The sequence below is a fragment of the Hemitrygon akajei genome, chromosome 3 (genome assembly GCF_048418815.1).
Source record: "Hemitrygon akajei chromosome 3, sHemAka1.3, whole genome shotgun sequence".
Classification (NCBI taxonomy): domain Eukaryota; kingdom Metazoa; phylum Chordata; class Chondrichthyes; order Myliobatiformes; family Dasyatidae; genus Hemitrygon; species Hemitrygon akajei.
In genome coordinates this window covers 199,343,943-199,359,383 of record NC_133126.1, presented here as the reverse complement: position 1 = coordinate 199,359,383, position 15,441 = coordinate 199,343,943, and the positions used below count along the sequence as shown (strand labels likewise).

Sequence of the window (15,441 nt, the reverse complement as noted above, 5' to 3'; positions counted from 1 at the left end):
CGAAACAGCATTCCTCAAGGCCAAGCTGCAGAACTTGGTGATGACAGTCTCACACAGCACAAGCCACAGTTGTTTTCTTTCTGTCTATCTATCTATCCATTTAGAGATACAAAACGGAAAACCTGACTTAACCCTAGTCTAATCATGGGACAATTACAATGATCAATTAATCTATTAACCCTTTGGACTGGGGGTGGACACTGCAGCACTCGGGGGAATCCCAAGCATTCCATGGGGAGGATGTACGAACTCTTTACAGAGTACGCTGAGATTGAACCTTGATCTCCAACGCCTCGAGCTGCAATAGCGTTGCGCTAACCGTTATGGTACTATGATGCCATTATGGCACATAGGATAACAATAAAACGTACATTAAAACAGAAAACAGATAGCCCATCCCTGTGTGTCAAGGCCTTTAAGTTGATGGTTCACGGGATGTTGTGCTGGCGCCACGTTTCTGCAAGAACAAGCCCGCAACCGTCCGATCATCTCGCGCTAGTGCAGCCACAGACAAACACAACCACTGAGGGTACACTGGAGAGCAGCAGTGACAAGAGGGGACAGCCCCCAACCCAGAGTCCCCTCCCCGGACGGCTGAAACAGTCGACCCTGGACCGCGCAACAACCGAGCTGTCTCGCCACTGAAACAACGGCACAAGCTACCCGATTCACTCACCGGTCGCGGGATTTTCAATGGGATGGGGTCATCGTTGGTGGTGCCATTGGGACCTGATCCGTCCTGCCTCCTCTTTCTGGAGTTCAGTCTGGCAGCAACCGGCATCTCCATCTCATCTGGCGTCCGCAGCGGGCTAAAGAGAGAAAGAACAAATGGACGTCTACATCAGAAAGCAAAGAGCCAACAAACTCTTTGGACTGTACAAAAGAACTCTAGAACTTCAGAACTAAACAACTACTGCCCAGTGGCACTGACGCCAGTCATCATGATGCACTTTGATAATGGCACAAGTCAAAAGCTCCATTCCTGCCACACTGGACACTCACCGATATGCTTGCTGTCAGAACCGCTTTATGGCCTGCCACAGCATTTGCCATACATCTGGCCCTGACACACTGAGAAAACAAGGACACTTGTGTCAGAATGCTCTTTCTGTTCTGGGTTCAGTTTGGCATTCAACACTATTGTCCCACAGACGTCGGTGAACAAACTCCACTCGTCAGTCTAAATACACCACTGTGCAACTGGGTGTTGGACTATTCGATAGATCTCAGATAGTCAGGAAGTACAACTGCTCCTCAACACAGGTGCCTCCCAGGGCTGTGTGTTGTGCCCATTGCTGTACAGCTGCTCACCCAATGACTGTATGGCCAAACACCCAAGTAATCACATTGTCAAGTTCAGCAATGGCACAAAGGTGGTGGTTATCAAATTCAGAATTGACACGACTTACAACCCTCTTTACAACAGCAGCATAGCAGTGGAAACTGAGCAGAATCAAAGTCCTGGGAGTGCACATCGCACACAATCTCTCGTGGTCCCAGAACAGATCCTACACAATCAGGAAAGCTCACCAACGCCTCTAGTTTCTGATGAGGCTGAAGCGAGCTGGACTATGCACATATGTACTTGCACCCTTCTACAGATGTGCAGTAGTGGCAGCATCCTAACACACTGCATTACAGCATGGTAATTGCACTGTGGCAGACAGGAAGGCTTTAAAACACATAGTCAAAACACCACAAGGTCGTAATCTTGGGATTACTGCCTGTGCCACATGACAGTGAGCACAGGAATAAGATGAGGTGGAGGATAAATGTGTGGCTGAGGGATTGGAGCAGGGAGCAGGGATTCAGATTTCTGGATCATTGGGACCTCTTTTGGGGCAGGTGTGACCTGTACAAAGAGAACAGGTTGCACTTGAATCCCAGGAGGACCAATATCCTGGCAGGGAGGTTTACGAAGGCTATTAGAGTGAGTTTAAACTAGAAGTGCTGGGGGGTGGGAACCGAACTGAAGAGACAGAGGAAGAGGCAGTTGGCTCACAAATAGAGAAAGCTTGTAGACAGTGCGAGAGGGAGAATAGGCAGGTGATACAGAAGGGATGCGCTCAGACTGATGGTTTGAGATGTGTCTATTTTAATGCAAGGAGTATTATGAATAAAGCGGATAAGCTTAAAGCCTGGATCAGTACGTGGAGCTATGATGTTGTGGCCATTACAGAGACGTGGATGGCTCGGGCAGGAATGGCTACTTCGAGTGCCAGGATTTAGATGTTTCAGAAAGGACAGGGAGAGAGGCAAAAGAGGTGGGGGCCTGGCACTGTGTTCAGGGATAGTGTCACAGTTACAGAAAAGGAGGAAGTCATAGAGGGGTTGTCTACATAGGTCTATGTGGGTGGAAGTTAGGCACAGGAAGGGGTCAATAACTCTACTGAGTGTTTTTTATAGACCACCCAATAGTAACAGGGACATCAAGGAGCAGACAGGGAGACAGATTCTGGAAAGGAGTAATAATAACAGGTTTGTTGTGGTGGGCGATTTTAATTTCCCAACTATCGATTGGCATCTCCCCAGAGCAAGGGGTTTAGATGGGGTGGAGTTTGTTAGGTTTGTTCAGGAAGGTTTTTTGACATAATATGTAAATAAGCCTACAAGAGGAGAGGCTGTACTTGATTTGGTATTGGGAAATGAACCTGGTCAGGTGTCAGATCTCTCAGTGGGAAAGCACTTTCAAGATCTCCTTTAAGGGATAGGAACAGACAGGTCAGGAAAGTGTTTAATTGGAGTAAAAGGAACTATGAGGCAGGAACTTGGAAGCATAAATTGGAAACAGATGTTCTCAGGAAAATGTACAGAAGAAATGTGGCAAATGTTCAGGGGATATTTGCGTGAAGTTTTGCATAGGTACGTTCCAATGAGAGGGAAAGAATGGCAGGGTACAGGAACCGTGGTGTACAAAGGCTGTAATAAATTTAGTCAAGAAGAACAGAAAAGCTTACGAAAGGTTCAAAAAACTAGGTAATGATAGAGATCTAGAATATTATAAGGCTAGCAGGAAGGAGCTTAAGAATGAAATTAGGAGAGGCAGATGGGGCCATGAGATGGCCTTGGCGAGCAGGATTAAGGAAAACCCCAAGGCATTCTACAAGTATGTGAAGCACAAGAGGATAAGACGTGAGAGAATAGGACCAATCAAGCGTGACAGTGGAAAAGTGTGTATGGAACCGGAGGAGATAGCAGAGGTACTTACTGAATACTTTGCTTCAGTATTCACTACGGAAAAGGATCTTGGCGATTGTAGGGATGACATGCAGTGGACTGAAAAGCTTGAGCATGTAGATATTAAGAAAGAGGATGTGCTAGTGCTTTTGGAAAGCACCAAGTTGGATAAGTGGCCAGAACCGGACAAGATGTTCCCCAGGCGACTGTGGGAGGCAAGGGAGGAGATTGCTGAGCCTCCGGTGACGATCTTTGCATCATCAATGGGAACAGGAGAGGTTCAGGAGGACAGGAGGGTTCAGATATTGTTCCCTTATTCAAGAAAGGGAGTAGAGATAACCCAGGAAATTATAGACCATTGAATCTTACTTTAGTGGTTGGTAAGTTGATGGAGAAGATCCTGAGCAGGACTTATGAACATTTGGAGAGGCATAATATAATTAGGAATAGTCAGCATGGCTTTGTCAAAGGCAGGTCATGACTTACAAGCCTGATTGAATTTTTTGAGGATATTACTAAACACATTGATGAGGGTAGAGGAGTAGATGAAGTGCATATGGTCTTATGGTCTTATATTGATTTCAGCAAGGTATTTGATAAGGTACCCTATGCAAGGCTTATTGAGAAAGTAAGGAGGCATGGGATCCAAGGGGACATTGCTTTGTGGATCCAGAACTGGCTTGCCCACAGAAGGCAAAGAGTGGCTGTAGACGGGTCATATTCTGCATGGAGGTCGGTCATCAGTGCAGTGCCTCAGGGATCTGTTCTGGGATCCCTACTCTTTGTGATTTTTTAAATAAATGACCTGGATGAGGAAGTGGAGGGATGGGTTAGGAAATTTGCTGATGACACAAAGATTGGGGGTGTTGTGGATAGTGTGGAGGGTCTGTCAGAGGTTACAGCAGGACATTGATAGGATGCAAAACTGGGCTGAGAAGTGGCAGATGGAGTTCAACCCAGATAAGTGTGAAGTGGTTCATTTTGGTAGGTCAAATATGATGGCAGAATTTAGTATTAATGGTAAGATTCTTGGCAGTGTGGAGGATCAGAAGGATCTTGGGATCTGAGTCCATAGGACGCTCAAAGCTGCTGTGCAGGTTGACTCTGTGGTTAAGAAGGCATACGGTGCATTGGCCTTCATCAATCAGTGCGATTGAGTTTAAGAGCTGAGAGGTAATGTTGCAGCTATATAAGACCCTGGTCAGACCCCACTTGGAGTACTGTGCTCAGTTCTGGTTGCCTCGCTACAGGGAGGATGTGGAAGCCATAGAAAGGGTACAGAGGAGATTTACAAGGATGTTGCCTGGATTGGAGAGCATGCCTTCTGAGAATAGGTTGAGTGAACTCTGCCTTTTCTCCTTGGAGCAACAGAGGATGAGAGGTGACCTGATAGAGGTGTATAAGATAATAAGTGTGGATAGTCAGAGGCTTTTTCCCAGGGCTGAAATGGCTAGCATAAGAGGGCACAGTTTTAAGGTGCTTAGAAGTAGGTACAGAGGAGAAGTCAGGGGTAAGTTTTTTACGCAGAGAGTGGTGAGTGCAAGGAATGGGCTGCCAGCGACGCTGGTGGAGGCAGATACAATAGGGTATTTTAAGAGACTCCTGGATAGGTACATGGAGCTTAGAAAAATAGAGGGTTATGGGTAACCCTAGTAATTTCTAAGGTGAGGACATGTTGGCACTGCTGTGTGGGCCGAAGGGCCTGTATTGTGCTGTAGGTTTTCTATGTTTCTACCACTGGCACATGCCTACCTGCCATCAAGGATGTATATACAGAAAGGGGCTGGAAAAGGCCCAGTAACATCATGAAGAACCCCACCCACCCAGCTCATGGACTGTTTGTCCCACTCGCATTAGCGAGGAGGCTACACAGTATCCACGCCAGGACCACCAGACTCAAAAACAGCTACTTCCCCAAGCAGTGAGGCTGATCAACAACTCCACCCACTAACCCACCACTTCACACTCCCACCCAGCACAACGTTATCATTTCCTGTTAGTCACCTTATGTAGAGGCACTCCTTTGCCTAGTGTCACTCTATGCACATACAATCAATCTATGTGTGTCAGCTTTCTTGTGTATTTATATTTGTTGAGTTTTTTGTGCTGCATCAGATCTGGAGTAACAATTATTTTGTTCTCCTGACACGTGTACTGGAAATTACATTGGACTCTGCTGAATCTTGAAACTAAACTGAAGCAACAGGTTTGAGAATAAGGCTATAAAGATTCAAGGTTAAATTTCAGGATTATTAGTCACGTGTACATCAAAAGATACAGTGAAGTGCGTTGTTTGTGTCAACAACCAACACAGTCAAAGATGTGGTGGGGGCAGCCCGTACGTTAGGCCAAGCTTCCTGCCAACATAACACAGCTGCAATATTTAAACAACATGCTGCAAAAAATGCAACAACACAGAAAAACAAATCCTTTCTTTCTCCACGAAGCCAGGATACACCAACCGCAGGCCTCCCACCCCAGGACCAGCCTCCTTCAGGCCTCCAACCTCCAGACCTCAGCCCTGTACATGCTGACCTTGAACTTCTTGAACTGCTAACCAAACTCCTCGGTGCTATCATTTCAGAGGATCCGTCCTGGGCCCAGCATATAACTGCCATTACAAAGAAAGCACAACAGTGCCTCTACTTCTTCAGGAGTTTGCGAAGATTCAGCATATCACCTAAAACTTTCACAAGCTTCTATAGATGTGTAGTGGAGAGTATATTGACTGGTTGCATCACAGCCTGGTAAGGGAACACCAATACCTTTGAAACAGGAAAGCCTACAAAAGAATAGTGGAAACGGCCCACTCCATCATGGGTAAAGTCCTCCCCACCATTCAGCACATTTACATGCAGCACCGTCACAGGAAAACAGCATCCATCATCAAAGACCCCGAAGATCCAGGCCATGCTCACTTCTCGCTCCTTCTGCCATCAGGAAGGAGACACAGGAGCCTCAGGACCCACGCCACCATGTCCAGGAACATTTATGTTCCATCAGCCTCTTGAACCAGAGGGGATAACTTCACTCGCCCCACAATCTACAGACTCACCTTCAAGGACTCTTCATCTCATGTCCTCAATATTTATTGATTATTTATTTACCCTAATTATTTATTTTTCCTTTTTGTATTTGCACATTTTGTTGTCTTTTGCACAGTGGTTGTTTGTCCATTTTGCTGGGTGTGGTTTTTCATTGATTCTATTGTGTTTCCTGTATTTACTGTGAAAGCCTGCAAGAAAATGAATCTCAGGTTCGTATATGATGACACCTTTGTACCTTGGTAATGAATCTACTTAGCACTTCTATCTTTGACCATCGAGCCAGGACTCATTGACTTCATCATCAGCGCCCATCAACTGTGGTCCTTGAACACAGGGATCGCACATCATCATCCTCAGAGCCCATCAATCGACTTCCATCCTTGGAGATCGCTGGAGTCTGGCATCCAGACCTGACCGCACAGACATGTGACCTCAGTCCTTGACCATGGGGTTCACTGGTCTTTATCTGCTGATCTGCATTCCATCATCAGGGATAGCTAACCTTCAACCCTAGAATGTTCTGACATGGACTCCGACCTCCTGCTTGTACCCCTAACTCTTCATTTACTGCCCCTGACCTCTAACTCTCCCTCCTCTCTGTCCCTAAACCCTAACCTGATCCCTAACTGCCCTCACTGTCCCCAAAATCATCCCTACAAACTTAAACCAAGCAACAATGGCTGAGTCATGACCTCAAAGGACATCATAGCTCAGTGCCGTCTTGATCTCACAAATTTCAGATCCGGTGTCATACTCAAATCGTTTAAAATTCGAAGCAAATTTATTATTGAAGTACATTTCTGTCACCACAGACTACCCCAAGATTCATTTTCTTGTGAGCATTCACAGTAGAACAAAAACAATAGAATCAATAAAAAAAACTACACACAAAGACTGACAAACAGCCAATGTGTAAAAGACAAACTGCAAATACAAAAAAACTATTAATAAAACATGAATAAATAAGTAAGTAAATAATACTGAGAACATGAGTGGTAGAATCCTTGAAAGTGAGTCCATAGTTTGGGGAATCAGTTCAGTGTTGAGGTGAGTGAAGTTCTCCATGTTGGTTCAGGGGCCTGATGGTTGAGGGGTAATAACTGTTCCTGAACTTAAGGCTTCTCTACCTCCTTCTTGAAGAGAGCATGGTGTTGATGATGGGGGTCCTTGACAATGGATGCTGCTTTCTCGTGACAGCACTCTGTGTAGATGTGCTCAATAGTGGGGAGGGCTTTTCCTGCGATGGACTGGGCTGTAACCAGCACTTTATGTCAGATTTTCAAACCCTGGCATCCTTCAGCATGGTGTTTCATACCAGACAGTGATGCAACCCATCAGGATTCTCTCCATTGTGCACCTTTAGGAGTTTGGCATGGTTTTAGTCATCCACACAGATGCAAGGACAAGAACACACACTTGGACGCACAGTCTACAGGTGAGCCCAGCATACATTGGGGGGCGGGCACAATAGCATAGCAATTAGTGTAACACTATCACAGTGCCAGGAAATTGGGTTCAATTCCGTCACTGATTATAAGGAGTTTGTATGATCTGCCCGTGACTACATTGTTTCTTCAGGAAGTTCCGGTTTCATCCCGCATTCCTGAGAGATGCTGGTTAGGGTTTGAGCCAGAAGCGTAACGACACTTGCAGGCTGCCCAGCACAGTCCTTGCTGATTTGATTTGATGCAAATATCGCCATTCACTGCATGTTTCAATGCATTGGGACAAATAAAGCTAATCTAATCTAACTAGAGACAAAATTAAATGGAAAGCAGTGTGGTCATCAGGGTAGATAAATCCCCAGGGCCTGACACAGTATTCCTCCAGTCCCTACAGGAGTCAAGTGCAGAAATTGCCTGGGTCCTAGCAGAGAAATTTAAAACATCCTTAGCAACAGTCGAGGCACCAGAGGATAGCCAATGTTGTTCTGCTGTTTAAAAAAGGCTCCAAACAGAAACCAGGAAATTAAAGGCCAGTGGATCTGACATCAGTTGTGGGAAAGTTATTGGATGGTATTCTGAGAGACCGAGTGTATAAGCATTTGGATAGACAGGGACTGATAAGGGATAGTCAGCATGGCTTCATGCATGACAGGTCATGTCTAACCAATCTTATACAGGAATTTGCCAGGAAAGTGGTTGAAGGCAAGGCAGTGGATACTGTCTACGTGGACATTTGACAAGGTCCCGCATGGGAGGCTGGTCAAGAAAGTTTAGTCACTTGGCATTCAGTGTGAGGTAGTAAATTGGATTAGACTTTGGCTTGGAGGGAGAAGCCAGACAGTGGTGGTAGAGGGTTGCCTCTCTGACTGGAGGCCTGTGGCTGGTGATGTGCCACACGGATTGGTGCTGGGTCCTTTGCTGGTTGCCATCTACATCAATGATCTGGATGATAATGAGGTTAACTGGATCAGCAAATTTGTGGATGTCACCAAGATTGGGCGTGTAGTGGACAGTGAGGGAGGCTACCATGGTTTGCAGAAGGATCTACATCATCTGGCAAAATGGGCTGAAAAATGGCAGATAGAATTTAATGCAGACATGTGTGAGGTTTTGTGCTTCAGTAGAATTCACCAGGGTAGGACTTGCACAGTGAATGGTAGGGCACTGAGGATAGTGGTAGAACAAAGGGGTCTGGGAATACAGGTCCATAATTTGTCAAAAGTGGCGTCACAGGTAGATGGGGTTGTAAAGAAAGCTCTTGCACATTGACCTTCATAAACCAATGTATTGAATACAGAAAATGGGATGTTATGTTGAAGTTGTGTAAGACATAGGTGAGGTCTAATTTGGAGTACTGTGTGCAGTTTTGGTCACCTACCTACAGGAAAGATGCAAACAAGTGCAGAGTGCTGAGAACATTTACAAGGATGCTGCCGAGTCTGGTGGACCCGAGTTATAAGGAAAGATTGAATAGGTTAGGACTGTTTTCTTCAGGATGAGAAGATTGCGAGGAGATTTGATAGAGGTATACAAAATTATGAGGGATATAGACTGGGTAAATGCATGTAGGCATTTTCCACTGAGGTTGGGTGGGACTACAACAAGAGGCCATGGCTTAAGGGTGAAATGTGAGAAGTTTAAGGGGAATGTGAGGGGAACCTTCTTCTCTCAGAGGGTCGTGAGAATGTGGAATGAGCTGCCATCACAAATGGTGTATACAAGCTCAATTTCAACGTTTAAGAGAAGTTTGGATAGGTACAGGGATAGCAGGGATAGGGAGGGCTATGGTCCTGGTACAGGTCATTGGGAATAGGCAGCTTAAATGGTTTTAGCATGGATGATGGGCCAAAGGGCCTGTTTCTGTGCTGTACTTCTCTATGACTCTATAGTCAAGTCATATCTTGAAAGGACAGGCACCTCCACATGTATTGTGCGTGTGACAGGAGTGGACTCAAGGGATTTACGGAAATTTGAGTCGATGAATCACTGCTCTATCTGTGAGAGAGAATTATAACAGTATCTCCCACAAAGGGTCATTTTAGTCTCACCACCCTTCCAACTTGTAAGTCAATAGCCATGGCTTACCTAGAAAGCATTTCAGAAAGTCAAGGTTTGCAGCCCCACCAAGTTCCACCATTTAAAACAAAGTTCTCAACCCAATTGTAAAATGAAATCCACTCAGTTGTAAACCTGAAGTCCTACATCACCAGGTTCAGGAGCAAGGGCGCCATGGTAGCGTAGTAATCAGCACATTGCTATCACAGCTCAGGGCAGAGGAGTTTGCGGTCAATTCCAGCATCCCCTGTCAGAAAGTCTGCACGTTCTTGTCATCTGCATGTGGGTTTCCTATGGGTGCTCCAGTTTCCTCCCACAGTCCACCATACCTGTTAGCAGGATACTAGATTATTGTAAATTGTCCTGTGACTAGATTAGGGTTAAGCAGGTGGGTTGCTAGGCAATGTGGTTTGGTGGGCCAGAAGGGCCTGTTACCTGCTGTATCTCTAAATAAAACACAGTAACAGCTACTTCCTCCAACCAACCAGCTAAAGCCTAATCACCACAGTTTAGCAACATTACATCCACTCTCGTCACTTTGTGCTAAAGTTGATTTCTTTTCTGTTCTCGTTGCATTTTTTTGGTAAACATTGTGTATAATTTATGCTTAACTTATGTTTTTTGTGCTGCTTGTCCGATGTTGTATGCTGCCGAGGTGATAACGATGTCAATAAGATTGAAAGACTGCAGAGGAAATTTACCAGGAGCTGAATTATAGGGAAAGACTGAATAGGTTAGGACTTTATTCCCTGGAGCATCAGAGAATGGGGGGAGATTTGACAGAGGTGCACAGAATGATGAGAGGTACAGATAGGGTAAATGCAAGCAAGCTTTTTCCACTGAGATTGGGTGAGACAAGAACTAAATGTCATGGGTTAAGGGTGAAAGGTGTAATATTTAAGGGGAATCTGAGGGGGAACTTCTTCAGAGTTGAGGAACAAGCTGCCAGCAGAAGTGGCGCATGCAGGTTTGATTCCAACATTTAAGAGAAATTTGGATAAGTGCACGGAGAGGTATGTTAGGCTATGGTCCATGGAAGAATAATAGTTTGTCATGGACTAGATGGGCCAAAAGGCCTGTTTCTGCACTGTAATATTCTATGACTTAATGTACCTATGGTGCTGCTACAAGTAAGTTTTTCATTGTACATGTGACCATAAACTTTCATCTATACTGATTTCGGTCTAGGATGTTCTGTTCTGAGGCAGGATTTCTCAGGGCAACTCTGAAAATAGCTGGGATTCCTGCTGAGCAAACTTGACATGTGTGCATATAGGGTTGGGCATCTCAAGAGTGGAAATTCTTGTTTAACCAGTACCTCAACATAGAATATACAACAGTCCAGCACAGGAACAGGCCCTATCACCCACAATATTATGCTGAACCAATTAGTATTCAAATGGCCAGCTAAACCAGTGGTCCCCAACCACCGGGCCGCAAAGCATGTGCTACTGGGCCACGAGGAAACAATATGATTTGTTGATATGAAACAATATGAGTCAGCTGCACCTTTCCTCATTCCCTGTCACGCCCACTGTTGAACTTGAATGCACGCGAGGTCATCAGTCACCTAAACGCAGTGATAACCTCGGGCCAGGGATCATTGGTTGGCCTTGGGTAAACGGCCGCCTTGGGCAGCCGGCAGGAAGAGCTGTTGCTACTAGCTTGGAGCGCGGACAGATGGGAGCCGCCTCTAAACCTGTTTAGCACACTGAATGTTCGTGGGGAACCCGGTGCTAAAATATTCACAGATGACCTAATTTGGTCTCAGGGTTTTGTAAGTAGTAGAGCAGCTACCTCACCGCGATCTACTGAAAGTCATCCCTCGAGCCAAACTTTTGTTGGCTGATAGATCCTACCTACCTACAAGGAGCCCGGGTGCGCATCCTGTCGCAATCCTCGCTCGGTTGGTCATTCTCTCTGGACTGCAACCGCCGCGGCCCCGGCACGGGGACCTCAGGCCCTGACCTTGTCCTCTCACCCACCCATGACCAGCCGCACCTGGCCAAGGCGTCTGGCGGCAGGCGGGCGGGAGGCTGGAGTTCGGGCCCGGAAGCTGTCTAATGAGGCAACGAAGCTCTCAAAACTGCTTCAGTACCTTGAGTCCAAGCACCCTGCACTCAAAGACAAACCGGTTGAGATTTTTGAGCGGAAAAAACTTGAGCAAGTGGGTCAGGAGCAAGTGGTGATAGCCACGAAAACTAAATTGCGGAATAGACTGGACATAAGGAACCCCCTTCGAGTATCGCTGTATTCCAGTCGTGTTTAACACCCCACCCCTCCCACCGTCGGCCGGTCCGCAAGAATATTGTCAATATTAAATTGGTCTGCGGTGCAAAACAGGAGCGAAACTAATTCTTTCTGCCCACACAATGCCCTTATCCTTCCATTTCCCTGACATTCCTGTGCCTGTCTAAATGTCCCTGAAAGGTCTCAATGCATCTGCCTTTACTACCACCCCTGGCAACGCATTCCAGACACCCACCCCTCTCTGTGTAATAAACTTACCCCTCACATTTCCTTTGAAAATACCCTACCTTAAATATATGTCCTTTAGTATTAGACATTTCAACCCTATGAAAAAGATACTGTCTGTCTACTCTACCTATGCCTCTCAGAATCTTATAAACCTCTATCAGATCTCTGCTCAGCCTCTGACGCTCCAGAGAAAACAACCTAAAAAGATTAGCTGTATTTGTCATTGAAACGTACAGTGAAATGTGCTGTTTGCATCAGGGAGGCAGCCTGCAAATGGCACCCTGCTTCCAGTGCCAACATAGCATGCCCACAACTTTCTAACCCTAAGCTGCACGTCTCTGGACTTTGGAAGGGAACTGGAGCATCTGGAGGCAGCCCACGCTGTCACAGGCAGAACATACAAATTCCTTACAGACAGCGAAAGGAATTGAACCTTGACTACCACTGTCAACCAAGTTCCCCAAGGTAGCTTCTATTTTCTAAAATGCTTTTCTATTAACATGATTGGAAGTTGAAATTATAAAGTAGGAAGCTGTGGTGAACTAACATGTGTATTTTCACCTCTCAGTCATTGACCACATAAAAAGCAGGGACTGATGGGTTCTTCATTAGTCAGGGTGTCAAAGGTTACAGGCAGTGCAGGAGAATGTGGTGGGGGGGGATAATAAATCAGCTATGATGGAATGGTGGACCAAACTCGATGGGCTGAATGGCCTAATTCTGCTCTATGTCTTATAGTATAAACCTAGAACAGGATTTGGGCCCAAACTGATGAAGCTATCAAGCCAAGTAAAGTTCAAATGTATTGTCATCTAACTGTACATACTGTATATAAAACCAAATGAAACAACATTCCTTCAGACCAAGGTACACCCACAAAACATATATCTCACGCAGCACATAAAACAAAATAGTCCAATAAATAATGAACTATAATTCAAAGTGTGCAGCTCAGGTAAAAAGTACAGTAATTAGCTCACTGTCGTAGTGATGAGGCCTCGGTGCAGGCAGTATTCATTAGTCTCAGTCTCAGGGAAGAAGCTGTTACCCAGTCTGGCAATCCTGAACCTCCTGTACAAAAATTCTGTTCATAAACCCAAATGATTCTGCAGACGCTGGAAATCCAGAGTAACACAAACAAAATGCTGGAGGAACTCAGCAATTCAGGCAGCATCTATGGAAATGAATAAATAATCGGCATTTCAGGCCAAGACCCTTCATCAGGGTAGATCATCTTTTCTCAATGTGCTCAAATGACATCACCTCCTCAGCAGCTGAGAAAGAGTTAGTGAGCTGTTAGGGATTATTCTGGAATTTAGACTATAAAACATAAGAACAGAATTAGGCCATTCATCCCATTGAGTCTGTTCCACTGGCTGACTTATTATCCCTCTCAACCTCATCCCCGTAACCTTTGACGCCTTGACTAATCAAGAACCCGTGAATCTCAGCTTTAAATACACAAAATGACTTGGTATCTACAGCCACCTGTGGCAATGAATTCCACAGATTCATCATCCTCTAGCTAAAGAAATTTCTCCTCATCTCTATTCTAAATGGCTGTACTTCTATTCTGTGGCAGTGATCTTTGGTCCTAGACTTCCCTACTACAGGAAGCATCCTCTCCACATCCACTCCATCTAGGCCTTTCAATATTTGATAGATTTCCATGAGATCCTCCTCTCATCATTCTAAACTCCAATGAGTACAGGCCCAGAGCTATGAATCAGAATCAGATTTATTATCACCGGCATGAGACGTGAAATTTGTTAACTTAGCAGCAGCAGTTCAATGCAATACATAATCTAGTAGAGAGAGAGAGAAAAAATAATAAATAAAATAAAACATAATAATAAATAAACAAGTAAATCAATTACATATACATATATTACATAGATTATTAAAAATGTGCAAAAACAGAAAAAAAAATGAGGTAGTGTCCAAAGCTTCAAAGTCCAATTAGGAATCGGATGGCAGAGGGGAAGAAGCTGTTCCTGAATCACTGAATGTGTGCCTTCAGGCTTCTGTACCTCCTACCTGATGGTAACAGTGAGAAAACAGCATGCCCTGGGTACTGGAGGTCTTTAATAATGGACACTGCCTTTCTAAGACACCACTCCCTAAAGATGTCCGGGGTACTTTGTAGGCTAGTGCCCAAGATAGAGCTGACTAGATTTACAACCTTCTGCAGCTCCTTTCAGTCCTGTGCAGTAGCCCCTCCATACCAGACAGTGATGCAGCCCGTCAGAATGCTCTCCACGGCACAATAATAGAAGCTTTTGAGTGTATTTGTTGACATGCCAAATCACTTCAAACTCCTAATAAAGTATAGCCACTGTTTTGCCTTCTTTATGATATATCAGTATGTTGGGACCAGGTTAGATCCTCAAGAGATCTTGTCACCCAGGAACTTGAAGCTACTCAACTCTCTCCAATTCTGATCCCTCTATGAGGATTGGTATGTGTTCCTTTGTCTTACCCTTCCTGAAGTCCACAATCAGCTCTTTCATCTTACTGAAGTTGAGTGCCAGGTTGTTGCTGCAGCACCACTCCACTAGTTGGCATATCTCACTCCTGTACACCCTCTCGTCACCACCTGAGATTCTACCAACAATGGTTGTATCATCAGCAAATCTGTAGATGGTATCTGAGCTGTGCCTGGCCATGAGCGATGAATGAAATGCTCTTCATTCATAAAAACCTTTCATTCTTGGAATCATTCTTGTGAACCTCCTCTGGACCCTCTCTAATGTCAATACATCTTTCCTTTCTTCTGCCTCTCTCCCTTCTTGAAGAGTGGAGTGACATTTACAATTTTTCAATCTTCTGGAACTATCCCAGAATCTAGTGATTCTTGAAAGATCATTACTAACGCCTCCACAATCTCTCTAGCCACCTCTTTCAGAACTCTGGGGTGTACACCATCTGGTCCAGGTGAATTATCTACTTTCAGACGTTTCAGTTTCCCAAGAAATTCCTCTCTAATTATGGAACTTCACACACTTCATGCCCCCTGACACCTGGAATTTCCACCATACTGCTCGTGAAGACTGATGTAAACTACTTATTCAGTTCGTCCGCCATTTCTTTGTCCTCCGTTACTAACTCTCCAGCATCGTTTTCCAGTGATCACATATCCACTCTCGCTTCTCTTTTATACTTCATGTGTCTGGAGAAACTTTTAATATCCTTTTTAATATTATCTGCCAGCTTACTTTCGTATTCCACCCTTACCTTCT

General features: G+C 45.0%; 1 protein-coding gene across 7 annotated transcripts in view; it reads right to left on the bottom strand.

Moving 5' to 3' along the window:
* The window catches only part of LOC140725785 (choline-phosphate cytidylyltransferase A-like), an 88,678-nt gene that overhangs the window by 49,804 nt on the left and 23,433 nt on the right, over window positions 1–15,441 (bottom strand). For 6 of the 7 annotated variants that reach the window (XM_073041692.1, XM_073041690.1, XM_073041691.1 and 3 more), the window contains one exon: window positions 677–809. In XM_073041692.1, the coding sequence (XP_072897793.1) occupies window positions 677–809 (133 nt within the window). Of the gene's footprint in view, window positions 1–676; window positions 810–13,182; window positions 13,301–15,441 lie in introns of those variants that run through there. The other variant, XM_073041693.1, reaches the window with a different exon arrangement.